The sequence below is a fragment of the Nannospalax galili genome, unplaced genomic scaffold, assembly GCF_000622305.1.
Source record: "Nannospalax galili isolate Female #2095 unplaced genomic scaffold, S.galili_v1.0 scaffold212, whole genome shotgun sequence".
NCBI lineage: Eukaryota > Metazoa > Chordata > Mammalia > Rodentia > Spalacidae > Nannospalax > Nannospalax galili.
This window is the reverse complement of record NW_008333884.1, coordinates 2,677,994-2,699,303: the sequence shown is the minus strand read 5'-3', so window position 1 is coordinate 2,699,303 and position 21,310 is coordinate 2,677,994. Positions and strand designations below refer to the sequence as shown.

The window sequence follows — 21,310 nt, the reverse complement described above, 5'->3', positions numbered from 1 at the left end:
CCTCTGCCTCCCAAGTGCTGGGATTAAAGGTGTGTGCCACCACACCCTGCCTGGTTCTACCTTATTTTTTGAAACAGGGTATTTCTCTAAACCTAGAACTCACCGATTGGCTAGGTTGGCTGGCCAGTAAATTCAAGGAATCCTCCTATTCCATTCCCCCAGAGCTGGGATTAGAGGCAGGCAATGTCACAACGAGCTTTTTATATGGGTGTTGGGATCAGAAGTCAGGTTCTCAGGCTTGTGCTGCAAACATTTTACCCATAGCCATTTCCCCAGTCCTTCCAGGCAGAATTTTAAATTTCCAAATATAATGTAGCTTCACTGGGTTATTAAGTCAGAATAAACGCACAGGTCTGCTTCAGACCTCTCCCGCACATCTGCTGCCACCTTTGAGACTACTTCTTGCTTTGCACCAGATCTCATCTTGCCTCCTCTTCCTCTGCACGTGACAGCCTGGTCCTCTTCAGCTTGTCACCCTATGCCACACCCCTGAAGTGTGTCTAGTCTCCAACTCCCTTCCTGAATGAGCCCAATGTGCTATCAAAACAGTCCACTGGGGCCTGGTTCTTGTTTTTGTTTGTTTCCTTTCTTGTTTTTTTTTAAATCTTGAAACATCTCAGAGTTTATCACTTGCCAGCAAGGAGACCAAGTAAGTGACTAAGATGATGTCAGAGCACAGGGGGGTTAGAGATATGTGAGGGGCAGCTGATATATACAACCAGCCCAAAGAAGGTTACATATGTGACCCCAGTACTCAGGAGGCTGAGGCAGGAGAGTCTCAAGAGACAGTTGAACAGTAGATACTGGCAACATTTTTGGAAGTACCAATTAGAAATTTTTTAAAAATCGATTTGCAGGGGCTGGAGAGATGGCTCAGCGGTTAAGAGCACTGACTGCTCTTGCAGAGGACCCAGGTTTGATTCCCAGCACCCACATGGCAGCTACGAACCATCAACTCCAGTTCCAGGGATATCTGAAGCCCTCTTCTGACCTCCGTGGCATTGCACGACACGGGTGCACTCACATGTATGCAGGCAATACACTCATACACATAAAATAAATAAATAATAATAAATAAAATATTTTTTAAAAATCAATATGCAATGGATAAAGCAGCAGCTGTGACCAGTAATGGAGATGGCGAGGTTCATTGCTCCAGGAATGCTTGAAGTTCAACTGAGTCTTATAATTCATTAATAATACTTTTCATGTATTTTAAAAATGAAAACAGTCCCTTTAGTTTCTTTTCCAATTTGCCTGGACTTTTTCCAAAGGACCTGCTATTCAACATGGCTTCTCCTCCTTTCTTCCACCCTCTTTCTTATGGTGAGCCATTGCCCCAGCTGTGCTGTGCCCTCTCTCCCCTGGGTCCTAGTTCTCTGAACCACTGCATTTGCCAGCTCTTTCTGAGCTGGTTCTTGTCTTTATGTGGTTGTCAGACAAAGGGGTAAAAATCTGCATTGTGGACAGGAATAGATTTCGATCAATTGTGTTATCAGTCAAATTGTCTTTTTTATATAAAGGCAATAATTACAAGACAGCAAAAGACTCAGAAAACATACCATCCATATGTCCTTATTTTCAAAACTGCATCAAATTATATAATAGCTAATTATGAAATAAATAAAAATAACTCAAGGGTCTATAAGAAAAGAAGATAAACAGCAAAATTCATTTTTTCCTTCTAGGAATTAATTCTTTTTATTATTTTTGTTTGTGTGTGCATGTGTGAATATGTATGAGGGTACTCGCTTAACAGGATGCTTATGTGAAGGTCAGAGAACAGCCTGAAGGAGTTGGTTCTCTCCATCCACTGTGTGGGTCCTGGGGATGGAACTCAGGCTTTTCTGCTGAGCCATCTCACTTGCCCTAGGAATCTATTGTGAGGCTGTAATCTAAAATGTAGGCAAGGGGCTAAGGGTGACTACTGAGTGCTTAGCATGCACCAGGCCCTGGGTTCCATCCTAGTGCATAAAGATAAACAAACAGGCAGGCAGGCAGACAGGCAGACACACACACACAAAGTAGGCAAAGAGCTATATATAATTACTAATAAGAGAGAGGTAAAAAGGAAACAACTTAAATGTAATCCCAGAATTCAAGAGGTGGGACAGGCAGCAGGATCAGGAGTTCAAGGTCACCCTCAATCCTCAGCTACATAGGAAATTTGAGGCCAGCCAAGTCTACATGAGATAATTTCTCAAAGAAACCAAAACCAACCAAACAAAACACAACTCAAATGTCTTTAAATTAGGGAAACAGCAGCTGGAGAGATGGCTCAGCAGTTAAGAGCACTGGCTGCTCTTGCAAAGGACCTGGATTCAAATCTCAGCACCCATGTGGCGGCTAACAACTGTTGGCAACTCTAGTTCCAGGCGATCCGATGCTTTCTTCTGACCTCTTTGGGTATTGTATGACACAGGTACACTTACATACATGCAGGCAATATACTCATACACATAAAATAACAAAAAAAATAAATAAAATATTTAAATGAGGGGACCAGCTAGAAGACAGAACATCATTGATAATGTTCACAGAGTTCTTGATTACACTGGGAGACAACATACAACATAATGTTAATTTTAAAACACAGGTTCAAGAGACTAAAGAAAAAAGGTGTAGCAAAAAGGGTGGAGGCAAACATATCAAAATGTTAATAGTGATCGTTTCTAGAGAGTCGGATTATGAATTTTTTTGTATTTATACTTTCCTATATATTGTCAATGTTCCTCATCTATCCACATTAATTGTAATCAGAAAACAGTAAAATGTATTTTATTTTATGTTCTGTTTTTTTGAGATAGAGTTTCATGAAGCTCAGTTTGGCCTTGAACTCCCCTGATCCTCCTTGCCTCCACTTCCCAAGTACTAGGATTACAAGTGTGTACCCCATAGCTGGCTCATATAATTATATCTACATCTATATCTATATTATAATGAAAACTTCTAAGGCTACCAATAGACAAGAACTTAGACATGCTGAGCATTATTAAATATGAAGAAAAAAGCACTGAGCTATTGGCTCTGACATTACAGCCTACAGTTTATTCTCAACACAGTGGCTGGAGTATCCTTTAGAAGGGAAGGTCAGACAGTGCCACCGCTACACTCAAGACCCTCCAAACACTCCTCATTTCACTGAGTATGGAAGCTAGAGTCTTTGCAATGGTCTCCCAAACCAGCACAATTCAATCTCCCTCTGTCTTTAATCTCCTCAATCTTGACATTGCTGCATTTACACTTGTCTCCCTGCTGTGACTTGAACCCTCTAAACACACCTGCGTCAGAACCTTTGCACTGGCTGTATCTCCTTCCCTTGTCACCCAAATGCTTTCCCTCCATAGCCACAGAGTATACTTCAGCTCCTGTGCCCCTTTCCCCTCTTTGTTTGGAGCTCTTCATCACTGTCTGTGAGGTTGCAGAATGGACCTTCTGTGCCCTCTTCCCCTCCCATTTTAAGAGCAGTTTTGCCTAGCACATAGATACTCAATAAATATGCATCAAATGCCCCAATGAATAAATGCTCTAGGTTGTAAATTCAAAATCAGAAGGACTGAGATTCACATGCTCTAAGTGCATTAAACAGGCAGCAACACCAACCTGCCAGTCCCAGAACATTCAGCCAGCATTCGACCCTCTCCAGAGAAATGACTTGCAATTACAGCCAGAGCTGATGGAAGCGAAGCCAGGAGGAGAGGGAGATAAGAGTGTATGGGCAGAGTAGCACACGTGTTTCCATCAGAAACCCGAGTTCTTCCTCATGATCTGCCTTTTGCTGCAGGACAGAACTCCAAATTCCCATCAACGTCTCAGAAGCAGCTATGCGTGATGCTTAAAATCTGACATTTTAAATGCCCTTTCTTTCTAGCTCTTTGTTATGATTAGATATTTTTCCAAGAGAAAAAGACATCAGGAAACCAATTGCCCTGCCTGGCTCTCAGCCCCAAAGCAGAGAGCAGACTCCAGCATGTGGGCCCGGTCCCCACAGACTGATAGACCACAAGCACGTTCACAGCTCCATCCACGTGCACTAAGTAGCCACGGAATGCCTGGTGTCCCAGAGCAGGGACCTTTGATCTTGCTAAACTTTATCAGCTCTTAAAAATTCAAGGACAAGCCGATAGCATAATGCACGGCCTCATAATCTTTGCCTTTGGAAAGATAAGAAAACTCATCCAAAGCTATTTCAGATGTCTCTGGAAATGAGAGTGCTCCAGAGATTAGTATGGGCTGGCAGAGGCCCTCCCTGCAGTGGGTGGCTCAGGACTCTTAAGACTTGTGGAGGTAACTCGTGATGAAGGGGACTAGGCAGCATCCTCAGTAACCCTCCCCACCAAGTGACTGAGCTGGTGGAATTCCCCTTTCCTTTCATCCATTTTCCCTTGCTGCAACATGACCTCCAACATCCTGGCTCACCTGTGACTATTATTTCATCCTAAGATATCTTCTCATGAGACAGTGGGTTTTTTTTAATTAAAAAAATTTTTATTTATTATTTATTTTATGTGTATGCGTGTACTACCTGTATTCGTGTATTACCTGCATGTAGGTAAGTGCACCTGTGTTGTGCAATGCCCACCGGAGGTCAGAGAGGCTGTCAGATCCCCTGGGATCTGGAGTTACGGACAGTTGTTAGCTGCTATGTGGGTACTGGGATTCGAACCTGGGTCTTCTGCAAGAACAACCAGTGTTCTTAATCGCTAAGCCATCTCTCCAGCCCTGAGACAGTGTTTTAAACCATTTCTTTCTTCATGGATGCTGGTGCTCTGCATCTTAAAAGGGTCCCTTAAAGACTGGGAAAAACAGACTAGAGAGGTGATTCAGCAGTTAAGAGCACTGGCTGTTCCTGCAGAGGACCTAGCACCCACATGGCAGCTAACAACCACCTGTAACTCCAGTTCCAGGGGATCCAATGCCCTCTTCTAACCTCCAGGGCATTGCATGCATGGTATACTTACGTACATACAGGCAAAACATTCATACATTAAATAAGTTCATTAAAAATTCAAAAAACACTAGAAAGGCCTCAGCTCAAAGAGCCGCTTCTGAAGGCTAGGAGAAAGGATGTGGGTCTAGTATTTATGAAGTGCCAGACAGTAGGTATGTACACTTCTGCTTGTCGAACCCTGTTAGCAACTCCATGAAGTGGCAGCACTGTCACCATTTGGGGACAAGGGTCCTCCAGGCAGGTCTGAATGTCAGACTACACTTCAAGGCCCTCCTGCCTGCTTCTTCTGTCTTCCAGACACACAGGAATGACAGGGATAAATACATTAACAGCAATATATATATATATATATATATTCTATTGTGGACATCTACCATGCAGAATGACATCAAGTGGCTTTCTGAACACAGTCTGAAATCCCTCTTGACCCCTGGCTTCAAACTCAAGATTCTGCTGGAATCAGGTGTGTGCCACTATGCCCAGCCATTTACTATTTTGAGCACCCAAATGCGCTGCCTGTGGAGCTCTGAGCCCAGCAGCAGGTGAAGACAGCTGGGAGATTGGTCTTCCTGGATATGAGATCCTAAGTATTCCACAGGAGGTGGGGACCACAGCCAAGTCACTAAAAATGGGGCTAGGGAGAGGCTGTCCCACCCGGGAGAGGAGGCTGCAAACAGCAGAGCCTGGCCCCAAGGCAGAAACACGTATGAGAAAGCACATTCGGAGTTGAAAGCCGGCAGCTGTACACACAGCGGGGCCCTGCTCCCCTCCTCTAGGAATAATCCCACTCACCACACACCCAGGATGCCTGGCTCTGATCCAGGGAACTCAGGACCCCAGTGAAAGAAATCACCAAAGAGAGTTACAGGAAACACAGAGGAGGACTGAGCTTTAAAACATCTGATATTAGCCAGGCATGGTGGTGCACGCCTTTAATCCCAGCACTTGGGAGGCAGAAGCAGGCAGATCTTTGTGAGTTCGAGGCCAGCTTGGTCTACACAGTGAGTTCCAGGACAGCTGGGGCTACAAGGAGACCCTGTCTCAAAAAGACCAGAAAAAAAAAATCTGATATTCAAAAGAGAGGAGGAAATGGCACCAGAGCAGTATGCAAGGATGGTGGGGCTGAGACTTACCCAGAACTGAAGACACTTTATGGAACCTCAGAAGAAAAGTGCATATAAAGTACCAGGCAAAATAAACAAAAAGGCAAACTCATCCCTAGAAAGCTAGAGGTTCCCTCCACCCTGCTCCTCCTGCCCCCCTGGGACTTTCTAGGAGCTACCTGCCTTGGTTTGCTCTGGTTGCATTCTGACCTTGGGCAGAGAGGATAAACAAGGGCTTGGGGTAAGAAGAGGCAGTTCTGAGGCTGGAAGATGGCTCAGTAGTTAAGCGCACTGGCTGCTCTTGCAGAGGACCCGGGTTTGATTCCCAGCACCCACATGGCAGCTAACAACTGTCTGTAACTCCAGTTCCAGAGGACCTGACTCCCTCTTCTGACTTCTTCGAGCATTGCACTATGTACATACAGGCATTACATTCATGCACATAAAAAAATAAATAAATAAAATTAAAATAAAAAAATTTAAAAAATAAAAGAAGAGACAGTTCTGCCCCCTACCCCACCCAACTGCCTCAGGGTCCTTGACAATCCCCAACATTTTCCCCGGAATGACTTCCTTCCCAGAACAGGGTCAGAACTGGATGTACAGAACCCTGGCCCCAGAAGAGACACTGTGGGTGGTGGCACCAAGCACTCGGAGGACATTTAACTAGGGTAGCTACTATGACTCCAGTGGCAGCCCCCAAAATGCCACATGCACACATGCAAACAGGAAGGCTTCCCATGTAAACCATGGGCTCCACAAGTACAGCTCCAGGACTCGTTGTCAACTCTACCCAGGGAGATGGGCAAGGTAGCAGGCTGTCCACTCTCCTCCCCCAGACATCCTGGGTAGTCAGGGCCTTCCTTCTAGAAAAGCTCCTGCTAGGGTCCCAGTGAGAGTGGGCCTGGCCCACCCTAGCTCATCCACCTCTCTGCTCACTGCAGATCCTACATAGCCACAGGGGCCGCTTCTGCTAGGGTCCCAGTGAGAGTGGGCCTGACCCACCCTGCCCTGTCCCAGCCTACCTCTCTTTGCTCACTGCAGATCTTACATAGCCACAGGGGCTGCTTCTGTCCAGGGGAGGCCTCAATCCCACATTTCGTGCAGACTTTCTACAAGAGAGAGGACATGTATGTCAATACTTCAGTCACCTCCTCTTGGGCTGTGGGGCTGGGCAGTGGTACCCAAGGGATACTGTGGCATCTTCCAAGAGGATAGTTTTTCTTGGAGCTGCAAAGACAGGTCCCCCTCCCTGCAAAGGTACAGCTAATCCAAGAATTCTTGGATGTCTTTGTGGCCCAGCTGAGGTGTCCCATCTATGGATCTCTACCCATAATCCTGTATTGTGAGGATCATATCAAAATAAGCTAGCGGATCTTCACAGCAGCAGCATGTTCAGCAGCAAAGAACTGGAAATCACCCAAACGCCCAATACCTGGTGAGGATCCAGGCAAAGCCAACAGAAGACAACTCAGCCTCCCCACAGTACACTAAGGCTACCTGCAGATGTGGGCGGGAAATATGGTCCTCTCCCAGAGAAAGTACACACTCGCTAAGAAGCAGGCCAACAACGCCCATGTGTGCCTGACAGGTTAGGAGACTTGGTAAGAAATACCAGTGATAGCTTAAGCCCGTGCATTACTCTGTGCTTTTCACTAATGATTCTGGGACCCCCATCAGACAGTGGCACACCTGTTAGGTGAAGAATCAAGAGTGTGAAAGGACTTGTGAATGTGTCCAAGGTCATGTGGAAAGGGACCTTGAGGACTGGCTGGGCTATGACTCTGGAGCCTTCCTACCAGTCCCTTCAGACATAAATAGGCAAGTCACAGAGTCTAGTGTTTTTCTTTCTATAGAGTTGTTTAAGCTCTTAACATCTAAACATGTATTTTGCTTCCCCTGGAGGCGCAGTACCAAGCAGTGGTGGGGAAGGCCAAGATAAACACTGGGAGGCAGAGGTGGATTTGTTGAGGCTGAGGCTGGTTTCCAGCCCACCAGGGCCGTGTGATTCAGCAATGGTGGGTTCTCCTTTGGAATATGAGACTCCAGTCCCTACAAGTGGAGGCTCTCTCCTGCCCCACACTAAGGGAAGGTTGGATCTGTTGCTTGGCCTTTTCTGCAGGCTGCCAACTGAGCAAGAGACACATCTCTCCACAGAGAGGGAAATGCCATCAACTTGGCTTCTCTAAGCATGTGTCACCAGCCTGAGTCTGCAGGAGAGGAGGGTGTCGGCACACTCAGAAAGGAAGCTGTGACACATTTGTGGGGGCATGGATTGGCCACCATCTGAGCCTTAGGTATGAGAAATGTCACTTCTATGGTTCTCCAAATAAAACAGACTCTGCTCTAAGCTCCCTACCCTCTGGGCTGGCAGGAAAGTCCATCTCAGGTCCCAGGCATCACAGGGATCCCTCCCCAGTTCAGGAAAGTGCTGAGCTTGTAGCCTTTGTGGTATAGGGTGGGTCCCTTTGGAGATGTCCACTGGTCTCTGCTGGTGCTCTTAGCTCTTGGAATCCTTTGAAAAGAGGGGTGGATACCTAAGTGCCAGTCCTGGCTTTGCGATAGTCCAGGCTGGGGGTAGTAAACCTCTCTAGGGACTAGCAGTCTATCTCTTTAACCCTACATCTCATCATGTGTCTTCCCTCCCAGCCTCTCCCCCTTCCATGTGGCCCTCAGGGGGCCACTTTTCTTATACTTAGGAGGTTTGCTAACAGCCTGCCCTGTAACAGAGTGCACTGCCCTCCCAAGGCTACTGAATGAGATCACGGTTTTGAAAACCAGGTGTGACTAAAATATCAATGACTACCATTTATGGAGCAATTATGTATGCCAAGCATAGTGACTCTGGCCACAAAGTATGGAGGAAGTGGGTGATGTGATCCCCATGAACAGATGGGAGAAATGGAGGCCCTGAGATTCTGCAGACTGCTGGGGTCACACAGCTTGTAAGCCACCAAGCAGAACCTTCTTCCAGAGCTTAGCAATAAAGCCCTTCCCCCCGAAGTGTCACATGCTGTCCAGCAACTGAGTGCTGGCTCTACTCAGGTGGGTACTTGAGATGAGGAAGATTCTCAGATAGCTGGGCAGAGAAGCAACACAGAATGACTCTGGGACAAGACTTCATGGGTTCACTGTGGATGGAGTTGCAGCTGGCACTCACACATGCCCTGACACTGGTTCTTAGCCAGTCTGGCTCTGCCCTTAGCTCTCTCTCAGCCCAGGAGCCTCCACTGGCACCCTGCAGGCCTCCCCACAATCTGGTGGTCATTGCCCCTAGGGGGAGAGGACAGTGCAGTGCCGTGTCAGCCTTTGTCTAGGACAGCTCTGTCTGATGTACTGAAAATACACTAATTCCTGGTGGGAGAAACAGAAACTTCTTTTCCACAATGTTGGAGGCCTGGAAGGGCAAATGGACAGCAACCTTATGAAGTGTCCCCACATGGTACAGAACAGGGCTCTGGTTTCTTCCTCCTCTTATAAAGTCTCCAGTGTCAGCACAGGAGCCCCATCCTCATGACCTCTTCTAATCCTAGTAACCTCCCAAACGCCTCACCTCCAAATACTCAATTGGGGTGGGAGCATCAGCATATGGGTCTAAGAGGACACAAATACTCAGTTCATAGCAGCCCCCAACCAGGACTAGGTCTTTCTCTGCTACTGCATGTTAGGATCCCTAGAATGAACACCTCATCTTTTTGTTCTCAACGTCAGTATTACCTCGAGTCTCCCTAAGCACTCACCCCACCCTGCATGGTTTCAGTCTTCTGAAACCACGCTCTTGGCTCCTGCATAGTCAGTGGGTCACAGTGCTGGGATGTAGGCTTTGGGGGAGGCAAGCCTGGGTGGGCCCTTGGGTGGGCTACCTCAGATATTCTCACCTCTAAGATGAGTTCATCGCCTTGAGGACTAACTAAGATCTGTACAAAAAGCCACCAGCACACAGTAAGCACTCAGTAAATGCCCAGCACTGTTATTAGTGACTTCCCATGCATCTGTTCCAAAAGCCTGCATAATTCTTGAGGTCTGCACCATCTAGTGCAGTAGGTACCAGCCACAGAGGCACTTAAAGTGAAATTAGGCTCAACAATATAATATTTGCTAAGTATGAACAATGCCCTAGGTTCTTTAGGACTGGGGGGAAAAGATAACCAAACTCATTAAAATAAACACCTTGATGAATTCCTTTTAGCTGTTCACTTGCTATACCTGGCTGGTAGTCATACTGGGACAGCACAGAAACCGGACATTTTCATCACTGCTGGAAATTGTGATGGACAGTCCTTGGCTGCAGGATTAGTCCTCCCCCAGTCTCAGCTTGCAGGAGTCACATTCTGCCTCAATTGTCTTTCCCCAGGCACTCAGTGATGCTCTGATCAGAGACACTTATGGGCTTCCATGCTTGCCTCCTGCCTCTGCCTACCCATCTGGCTCCTACCCACCCATTTGAATCTACCTGCCTATCCAACCTGCCCACTCATCTACTCTTATAGGCCATCCATGTGCCCATTGTCTATGGGATGCCATATGGGACACAGCCTGGGTTGGAAGACACATGGACAGGGCAGGCAGGACCCAGCCTCACTTTGTACCTGGTGAAGGCTGAGGCTTGCTCAGGGGTCACCTTGCTGAGGGCTGCTCAGCTGCATCACAGAAGGGGCATTGTGGTGGTTTGAATGAGAATGTCCCCTGTATGCTCCAAGTATTTGAACACTTAGTCCCTGGTTCATGGTGCTGTTTGGGGAGTCATGGAACCGTTAGGGGGTACAGACTTGCTGGAGGAAGCATGTCACTGGGGGTGGACTTTGAGAGTATATAGTATGCCCACTTCCAGTCAGGCTTTCTCTTCTTCCTGTGCCTGTTTGAAGATGTGAGCTATCAGCTTTCTGCTCTGGCCACCTCTGCTGCCATGCCTCCCCGCTGTGATAGACTCCTACCCTCTGGAACCATAAGTCAAATAAAACTTTCCTTCTATAAGTTGCCCTTGTCATGGTGTTTCATCACAGCAACAGAAAAGCAACTAATATACACAGGGATGTGGAGTGACTGACTTCCCAAAAGCCCTCTGGGTCATACACAGGGCTTTTTTTTTTTTTTAATTAACCTGTGTGTGTGTGTGTGTGTGTGTATGTGTGTGAGAGAGAGAGAGAGATTGCCTTAGTAGCTCAGAGGACAACTTACAGGAGTCAGTTCTTTCCTTCTACCATGTGGGTTCCAGGGATGGAACTCGAGACATCAGGCTTGACAGCTAGCACCTTTACCTGCTGAATCACCTCACTGGCTTCTAAGTAGGGTTTTGAAAGATGGGGTACACATGTCCTTTGTTACACCATCTGAGGGATGAAATATCCATGATGTTGGGGGTCAGGGAAGAAAACAAGAAGAAAGCTCAAAAAACTATCCTGTCCTCCACCTCCACCCACAGACCTGAGACACAGCTGCCAGTATGGGGACAGGAGCAGCACGCATAGACCAGTTGTCCTCCAGAGGGGAGTGAACACAGAAGCTGAGCTCCAGTCGGGAGAAGGAAGAGAGGAGGGACAGATGGCTGGTCCCTACTAGGGTGTGGACTCCTCACATTTCCCAACAGAGGGCCCAGTGTTGCCTGCCCTCTTGGTTCCAATCAGGGCTGTGTATGGCCTGGTGGAGAGAAGGCCATTCCTATCCCACTTCAGGCAGAAAGGGGTTTCTCGAATGTGTCCTCCACTTCTCCCTTTTGGAGTTCTGTAGGGGGTCAGAAAGGTGGCAGGATGGGGCACACCACCCACATGTGCACAGCCATGTTGGCTACAGCCTCTGGGTCGTCCTCTCTCTCCTGAAGCATGCCTAGCTGCCAAGGGAAGCCAAGCACTCCCTAGAGGCTAGGGCCACAGAGACAACACGCTGTACTTCAAATAATACAGAATTGCTCTTTATTAAATTTCAGATCAAGAAGAAAATAATGAGTCTTCTCCCTTATGAACTTGGTCTTTGTTTCCAAGTTCAAATACAGAATATTAAACAGCTGGTATTATTATTATTTTTTTAAGATAGCTTAAGAAAGAGCAAGCCCTCTCCAACTGGCAAGAGGAGCCTGGGCCTGGGGAAAGCCACTATTTCCTGCCCAGATGGGCTTCCCACGAGCAGAATGCCCTCTGCAAAGGAACGCTGGCTTCTGGGGCCCTGGGGCTGCTTCAAGCATCCTGCAGCCTGTTATCACACGTGAACATTAAAGAAATCGCGCCCTATTCGGATTAGAAGTGAGAACACCCCAGGCCTTCAGACTGCGTACTTTCTTGTCTCAATCTTTCCATTCAGCCTTCTGCCCTGAGAAGACAGGGAAGGGGCTGGCTGAGGACCAGCCTAGAGGATGTACACTTTGGAGAGGACAGCAGCAGAGTGTGCCATTTGGAGGCAGTCTTAGACTTTGCATCTCTTCCAGACCTCTTCCTCCCTTTACATCAGTTGTAACCGGCAACCTGTACACAGTTGCCAGGATCAAGGAGATAATTCAAGAGAGTGTTGAACACAGTGCATGAAGCTCTTTGCCAGCATGTCCCTCAGTGAAGGACACACATTCATTAAGTATAGCCCTAACCTTAAGTATAACCCTAACCCAACAGGAATCTTGAATCCTCTCTCTCCCCACCCCCAATCCCCCCACTCCCCACTCCAAGTGATTCCTCTCCAGGAACTCCAAACAGTTCTTGAGCCTGTCAACTCCCCTCCACTACCCTGGCTCAATCTGCACTTCACCACTGTGCCCGGCCTGCACCACGAGCTCCCCAAGCCAGTGTCCCCCGATACTAGCCAGCCTCCATTTAGTTCCTGACATGCTGCTAACGGATCCTAAGATGTCATTTCTGCCATCTCTGTCAGAGTCTTCAGAGTCTTCCCACTGCATTTGGGTGAAGACCATCCCTTTTTTCATGGTGAAGGATGCTTGTTCTGACTGAATCTCCTCTTCCCCACTGGCCTCTGCTCCTACCCATCTCCTGCTCTAACGCCTTGCTCTCCACCCTGCACTCAAGCCAAGTTGGTCTTCCTTCAGTCCTTAGTCCTTGCTTGGGACCTCAGTGTATGCCACCGTCTTGCCTGGAATGTATCTGACCACAGTCTCTTCCCTGCTCCACTCCAGACACTTGCCTCTTCTCTGCCACTGTCAAGGTTGCATTTCACCCTCTGCTGTGTGTGATGGGAATACTGTCACTCCCTCTACTAGGTTGTCAGATGGGGCAGGGGCTGTGTGTATTGCTGCCCACGCTCCTGTTCCCAGTGCCTAGCACAACTACCTGCAGAATAACATGAAGGAACAAATGGAAGACCCTTTAGTACCACAACCAAGAAGGCAAGATGTGGTCTCTCCTGGAATAAACCAAGGCACTTTGAGACAAGACAGGTTCATGCCAAGTGCTGCTGATCAGTGTGGCACTGGAAGGTCAGGTAGGGGAGAGGCTCACTGCTCGGGGGAGGGTGGCTCATTCTTAAGTGATGAAGCATGAATCTGGTGGGGCAGGTCTCAGAAGAAATGACACAGGGTCCTGTGCTAAGGGTAGGGAGCAGGGATGCTCATCTTAACCTCACGTGACCACTCCAGGCATGGATCTTGCAGGCTGCCTATGTGCAGATCTGCTCCTCAAGGTCCTCTTAATGCCCTCTTCAGTTATGCCTGGAATTCCAATTCTACATCTTCCCTTTCCCAGACTACAGACAAGGGTCAGAAAGCATGACAAAAATGGCCCTCTGTTAGTACAGTGCTTGCCCAGAATGCACAAAGCCCTGGATTCTGTTCCTAGCACTGCATACACTGGGTATGGTGGAGCACTCCTGTAATTCCAGGACTCAGGAGGTGAAGGCAGGAGGATCAGAAGTTTAAGGCCATCCTCGACTATAGAGTAAGTTCAAAAACAACCTGGGCTACGAGACCCTATCTCAAATAAAATAAAAATTTAAAAAGGTTCTAAAAAAGAAGGATCAAGGGGCTGGAGAGATGGCTCAGTGGTTAAGAACACTGAATGTTCTTGCAGAAGACCCGGATTCAAATCCCAGCACCCACATGGCAGCTAACAACTGTTCGTAACTCCAGTTCCAGGGGATCCAACAGTCTCTTCTGTCCTCCATGGGTATTGCATGACACAGGTGCACTTACCTACATGCAGGCAATACACACATACACATAAAATAAAAATAACAAATAAAATGTTAAAAAAAAAAAAAAAGAAGGACCAAACCCTAGGCACCTCCACTGAGGTCCCCTGTGAGTCCTCACTGGGAACCCTGACATAAGGCACACGAACCCAATACACTCCACAGAGTGCTTTCCCAGCTGCTGTGGAAGCTGCCTCCTCATTCCTTCCCAGTGAAGCATTGGAGGGGCAGGAGGGAAAGTGCCTCAAAAGTAGGCCCACGATCTCAGTGGACAGCCATCTGGAACCATTTGGTAATCCAGGAAAAGGTCATATCCACCTGGATGGGCTCTGGGGTTTCTCAGGATTGTCATTTACCACTCAGAAAGTCATGCTTATGGTGCTAGGCAATCGAAAGAGGTGAAATTGCATTCAAGCGGTCTACACAAGGAGGCCAGAGAGTTAAATTACACTGCAGAAATGATATTAAAGGCAGTAAATATTTACCTTTATTTTAAAATGTATTTTATTTTCTGTGTTATGCATGTTTTGCCTGCATGTATATATAAGTACACCATGTGCATATAGTGCTTGCAGAGGTCAGAAGGGGGCGTAGGACCACTGGAACTGACGTTAGGAAGGTTGTTAGCCACAATGTGGTTACTGGGAACCGAACCCAGACCCTCTGCTAGAGCAGCCAGTACTCAAGTGCTGAGCCATCTTTCCAGCCCCCATTTTTATTTTTTAGAGATAGAGTCTTGCTACAGTGGCCAGGCTGGGCTCAAATGCCTGCTACCTCTACCTCCTGAGTGGTTGGGACTACAGGTACAAACCACTGTGACCAGCTTAAAATGATAAACTGAAAAGTATTTGGTACTTCAATATAAAGTTATTTAATACTTGGGTGTGGTGGTATACACCTTTCATCTCAGCATGCAGGAGGCAGAGCCAGGCAGATCTCTGTGAGATTGAGGCCCTGGTCTACATAGTGAGTTCCAGGCCAGTTGGGGCTACAGGGAGACTCTGTCTCAATCCTTCCCACCAGATTCTTTTCATCGTTTTAGGAATTTTGAAGATGAAAAGACATTTCCATTATAAATGGAGGTGGTTATAAGGGAGCAAAACCTTGTTGGAGGGCCAGCAATATGGCTCAGTGGGTAAAGGCACTTGCAACCAATCCTGACGACCTGATTTCTATCCCTGGAACCCATGGTGGAAGGAGAAAACCAGTTCCAGCAAGTTGTCCTCTGACTTCCACATTCACCCCATGGTATAAGCACATCTATACATACATAAATAAGTAAATGTAAAAAATAATTCCTCTTTGGAGAATGACTTTCCCCAAAGTTCCAATGAACTGAAGCTGGTGGAGGAGATGGTTTCTCATTAAGAGCTACACTGCAGGTAATGTTGACAGAAGGGAAAAGAAATAGCTACATGGTATGATCCCAGCACATGTAGGGCAATGTGAAGTAAAAGCCTCTGAGTGTGCGGTTTACCCCACATACCATGTACCTGGTGCTTGAAATCAAATCCACAAAAGGAAAAAGAATTGTATTGTGTTATAAGCTAAGCCAGCAATAAAAATGAAGATGGTGTAGATAGAAAAGGTGACAAAAATACCGAGAAACCTGTCTACATAGTGAAATTGAGTGATGTGCATGATGAGTGAAAAATAGCACAGTATAACACTGGCCCTCTACATATAAAAAGTACACATGCCTCATGGGCTCAGAAGTCTATCTCTACACAGAAGGGGAGGTATTGGCCAAAATGGAAATCAAACTGTGCTGTCAGAATCTATTTTATTTTTACATTTATGTATCTTGTGCGTGCGCATACGTGTGTGGGGGCATGTGTGCCATGGCACCTGTGTGGAGGTCAGAGGTCAACTTGTGGCAGTCCTTTCTTTCTTTCATGTAGGTTCTAGTGATTGAACTCAGGTCATCAGGCTTGGTGGCAAGTGTCTTTACACAAAGAGCCATCTCACTGGTCCTCAAATCTATTTTAAATAGATAAGAATAGGGCAAGGGATAGAGTTAAATGGTAGAGTGCTTACCTAGCATGTGCGATGCTCTAGATTTAATCTTCAGTACCAAAAAACAAACAAAAACAAACAAAAACAAACCCACCAACAACAAAGAAAAGAATGATAAAATAAACAGAACTCCCCTTCTTTCCTTCCTTCCCTCCCTCCTTTCCTTCCCTCCTCCTCCTCCCCTCTCCTTTTCCTTTCTTCTTTCCCCTTTCCTTTCCTTTCTTCCATGCTAAGGATAGAATCCAGGGCCTCATACTGCTATAGTGGTAAGTGTTCTACCACTGAGTAACATCCCCAGCCCCAGAATTCCTATTTAAAAGAAACCTATGCTGAATGCTTTGGGAAATACTTACCCTGGCTTCACTTCATTAAGATCTGGACTTCTGTGAGCCAGAAATGAGCTGACAGCATATGACAGACACAGAAGACCGGCTTACTGGTCGACTGGGTCAAATGAAGAGTCAGGCCTGTGCACAACCCTAAACTCTCCTGTGTGATGCCACTGATCATAGGCTTAGCCCTGCTTGGTCCTTAAGACATCTCCAGCCAAGCATGCTGCACCACCAGCCCTGTTAGGCAGAGGGACTGAGAACAGCCTTGTTGCCATAGATTCAGTATTGAGACCTGGCCCTGCTGTCAAGCAACTTTGAATACATTCAGTTCAGATATTGATGTACATGTTATAAATATTTAAACACTTTATCTGGTGCTTATACGATGTCAGGCACTGAGCTGGCTGTTTTATGTAGATGCATTTAATTTTCACAATGGCTCTATGAGGTGGGTATTTGGGGCCCTGTTTTATAAACAAGGGAGCTGAACAGCCTGACCATGGGAGCTGGAACATGAAGCTTGTTCTATCTGAGCCACAGATACTGGCTCCGGCTGCCCCTGTCAGGTGTGGCTGCCTAGGCAGGACATTGTTCCTATTACTTGGACATGATTTATCCCTTTTCACCCAGACTGAAGGCAGAGCTGACTTCCTGGACCCCACACCCCATCTGGAGGTACAAACAAGGTTGAGTCTAACATGGGAGAGGGCACAGCCTAGCCCTACTTTCATTCATTAGTATACAACTCAGGTGGCCAGCTGAAGGCCTAGGTTGAAGGTACCCAAGTTTCCAGAGCTCATCCTGACCACTCTCAAATACTCTCATAAATAGGACCTAAAGAGACACAGCCACCATTGCCTGGTCTGAGATAGAGCCAGAAGGTAGCTGGGGAAGGAAGTCACATCTCTCTGGGCTTCCCACCCTGGTTCCCTGCCAGGGAACCTGCAGTCCTCTCCCCTGGAGGGCAAGAATCAGGCAGTCTCTCCTCCATCGGAAGGACCACTGGCACTGTAGGGACCAAGCCCCAAACCTACAAGCCCCAAACCTGTGTCAGCTCCCTGGCCCTCATCCACTTCTGATGAGGACTAACTGACCTGAGGACTAACTTCCAAAACACACCTCAGGTCCTGCTGACCTGAGGACTAACTTCCAAAACACACCTCCCTCCACCTGCCACTCATGTATTCACCACAGTGTCCCCAGTAGAGGGTTGTCAACCAGCTCTTGATTATTAACATTGGCACAGCCCATAAAAAGAAATCAGGGTTAGATATGGCTTTGGAACTCTCTGTGCCTGTGTCGCTCTGCTGGTGGCAGGTTGGGCAGGGAGGACAGTACCCCAGTTATTCCCTCTGGGTAATTCTTTCTGGTCCTGATGAACTTCCTCATCCACTCCAGACTAGGAGACAGAATTTGGGATTTCTGTCTTCCAGTAGAATAGAGAAACAAAGTGTGAGCTATTGTGATTGGGCAGAGGAATAAGCAGTGTTGGGGCAGGAATACAGTGTGGGCAGTCATGGCTTTAACAAGAACTTAGACAAAGAGGGAGAGGTCATTCAATCAGAAGGGAAGGTCCTAAAACAACAGAAAACCTACTACTGTGCAATCAAAATGGGAAGTAGGAAACGCAACCTTTGGTCTCAAGGACTGAACTCAATATGACAGGTGTTTGTGAGGGACAGGGGGTATTAAGTATATGGCTAGTAAGAGATGTTAAAAGATGCCATGGGGGCTAGTGAGATGGGTCACTGGGTAAAGGCACTTGCTGCCTAGCCTGATGACCTGAGTTCGATCTCTGGGACCACATGGTAGAAGGAGAGAACTGGCTCTCGAAAGTTGTCCTCTGGGCTGGAGAGGTGGCTCAGTGGTTAAGAGCAGTAGCTGCTTTTGCAGAAGACCCAGGTTTGGTTCCCAGGACCCAGATGGCAGCTAACAACCATCTCTAACTTCAGTTCCAGGGGATTTGAAGTTCTCTTCTGGCTTCTGCATGGATGCCTTTACTTAGTTACATATATGCAGGCAAAACTCTCATACACATAAAATAAAAATAATACATTTTTTTAAAAAAGAAAAAAAAGCTGGGCATGGTGGTGCACGCCTGTAGTCCTAGTACTTGGGAGGTAGAGGCAGGTGGATCTCTGTGAGTTCAAGGCCAGCCTGATCTATATAGCGAATTCCAGGCCAGCTGGGGCTATGGGGAGACACTCTCTCAAAAACACCAAAAACAAACAAATAAAAAAAGAAAAAAAAAAGCTGTCCTCTGACTTCCACATGAACTCTGTGGCACACATATACCCTCTCTATAAGTAAGTAAATAAATAAATAAGTAAATAAATAAATAAATAAAATAATTTTAAAGCCCATGATGTAGGTGTGGTGGTTCACACAAAGGCCCAGAACTCAGGAGGCTGAGGCAGGAAGATTATGAATTCCAGGCCAGCATGAGCTATACAAGTGAGAGACCCTGTCTCAAAGGAAAAAAAAAAAGGAGGAGGAGATGGAGGAGAGGGGGAGAAAGAATGCAGAAAGGAGAGAAGAGGGAGCAAGAAGACAACACATATGACTTTGAAGACAGTAAGGACAATGTGAGACCTCAGGATGTGAGGCCTCAGGGGCGAGACACACAAATCCTGAGTCGACCAAGCGGGAAGGGCACCTTGTAGAAATACATGGCAAAGAGGAATGTAAGCATCATCACAGAGGGCACAGGGATCTGTCCCCCAGAGGGCTGGAGGAGATAGTCAAGGGACAGCTCTCTAGAGCCAGCCAGCCCAGGAAAGGGAGATGTGGGCTCCAGAGGCTGGTGAGTTCGAGTGATTGTTTCCACTAAGGCCCAGTTCCAGAGGCTGCCATTTTCCTCTCCATGTGGGGTCTACCTCTCAGGGGAGCATCTCAACCTCATGGCTGGAGGATGGGGCACATGCAGTGAGAAAAGGAGTCAACAGTGTGTGCCTTTTTTAAATGGTATTTTGAAATTTCAAATAGCATGGAAAAAAATACGGAATTTCCTGTAGCTACCAACAGGGAGCCCGTTCAGTGTTTGAATAGCTCTCCAGGAGAAGGAAAATGTTCAGCAGCTCCTGGTCAGGAGACTGTGTGGGGACTCCAGAATCATGTGCTTTAAACATCAAAGGGGACAAGCCTGGGTCTCACAGTGTGTGTAGTGGAGGATACAAGTGATCCCTGCTCACTTTCCCCAAGGGTGAGTGAGGACTGGAAACCAGTGTGTATATATACTTAGCACTCTCTGAGAACCACACCATCCTGGATCCTGATCACAAACTTTCCCCTGGGCCTGATGTGTAACAACGGGCCCCTCCTTGTCCCTAAACCAACCTGCCGAGCTAAGGCAAATCCTTCTTGGAGGCCTCATCAGTTCCTCCCAGCTCAAAGGCCTCTAGCTTCTGCATCCTACTTGCTAGCCTAGGCTGTGGAACTGTCGGGGCCTGAGCCACAGCTGCTCCATCCTAGTCACTGGAGGCCAGTCACTGCCCAGGACCACCAGCAGCCCACAGTGGCTGGCCACTCTTCAACCCTATCTCACCTTTGCAAATCAAATCACTTCCAGGCCTGGAAGCAGTGAGGGCAGGAGAGGGCCCAGGGGGTGGAGGAAACCAATTCCCATCAATCTTGCTCCCTGCCATGTGGTTATAACTCCTAATAACGATAATAATCACCATTTATTGAGCACTTATTCCATGCCTGGCACTACTTTCAGTGCTCAATATACATTATCATTATCACATTTAATCTTGGTAACTTTCAGAACAGCCCTATGAGGGAAGCTTAATGATCTGAACGTCATGGATGAGGAATCAAGGGTCCAGAGATGCTGGGCTGCTCAGCTAAGTCACATATGGAGGAGGTGGCAAAACCAGGCCTGCCTGGAACCCTGGGACCTTGGTTGGTAATATTAAAGTAAGAACTTGTTTGGGATGCGGCTCAATGGTGGAGCGCTTGCCTAGTATGTGCAAGGCCCTGGTTTGATCCAGTATGGGGGGAAAAGTATTTATATGAGGCGTTTTGTAAGCTGTGTGGTGGCACACTAACAACTGTCGGTAACTCCAGTTTCAGGGAGTAAATGCCCTCCTCTGTCCTCCTCGGGCACTGTACAACTCTGGTGCACTTACACACATGCAGGCATAACACTCATATACATAAAATTAAAATCCCAAAGAAACAAACAAAAGTAAGTTATGTTTTGTGTTGGACCCAGCATGGATGCTGAGCATGGATCATGGAACTGATGTGTAGTATGCAGGCACTGGGGCCATTTGTCGGGGTCACATAGGTAAGGAAGTAGAGGGTGAGGTCTCTCTCCCAATCTTGCCTCTCTCCTGAACTCTAGTGCCAATACATAAAGGATGCCCATGGGCTCAGGAAATTGATGTCACTGGCTCTAAGAGGGTCAAGGGAACACAAATAGATAGAGCTGTCCCTTGAAGATAAACTTCCTGGATAGGCACTGGCCACAAGAATGTGATGCAGGGAACTGAAAACCCTAGACAAAGCCAACCCTTCCTCACCCAGTGAGGCCCTGGATACAGGAACTGAGGCCTCCCATCAATCTCTCACCAACAAACACCTGCAGCCAGAAGTCACCCCGCCCCCACCATCTGCTTGGAGAGCCTGGTTCTTAGAGACACCACTGAGGGACAGGCAATCATTTTGTTTCCCATTCTAGTGTTCTACATCCTGAAAACACCCTGTCACCCTCAGCAGCCCTGAACTCAGTGACAAGCAAGTCTGCTCTTCTAAGACTGCCACAAAGCATCACGGTGGAG

At 47.2% G+C, this 21,310-nt stretch overlaps 1 protein-coding gene across 5 annotated transcripts in view; it reads right to left on the bottom strand.

Annotated features, from left to right (window-relative positions):
- Rph3al (rabphilin 3A like (without C2 domains)) overlaps window positions 1-21,310 on the bottom strand; it is a 176,491-nt gene that overhangs the window by 58,053 nt on the left and 97,128 nt on the right. For 4 of the 5 annotated variants that reach the window (XM_008828764.3, XM_017797065.2, XM_008828761.3 and 1 more), the window contains one exon: window positions 7,080-7,166. The exons of the other annotated variant lie outside the window; for it this stretch is intronic. In XM_008828764.3, the coding sequence (XP_008826986.1) occupies window positions 7,080-7,166 (87 nt within the window). The remainder of the gene's footprint in view (window positions 1-7,079; window positions 7,167-21,310) is intronic. 5 annotated transcript variants of the gene reach the window in all.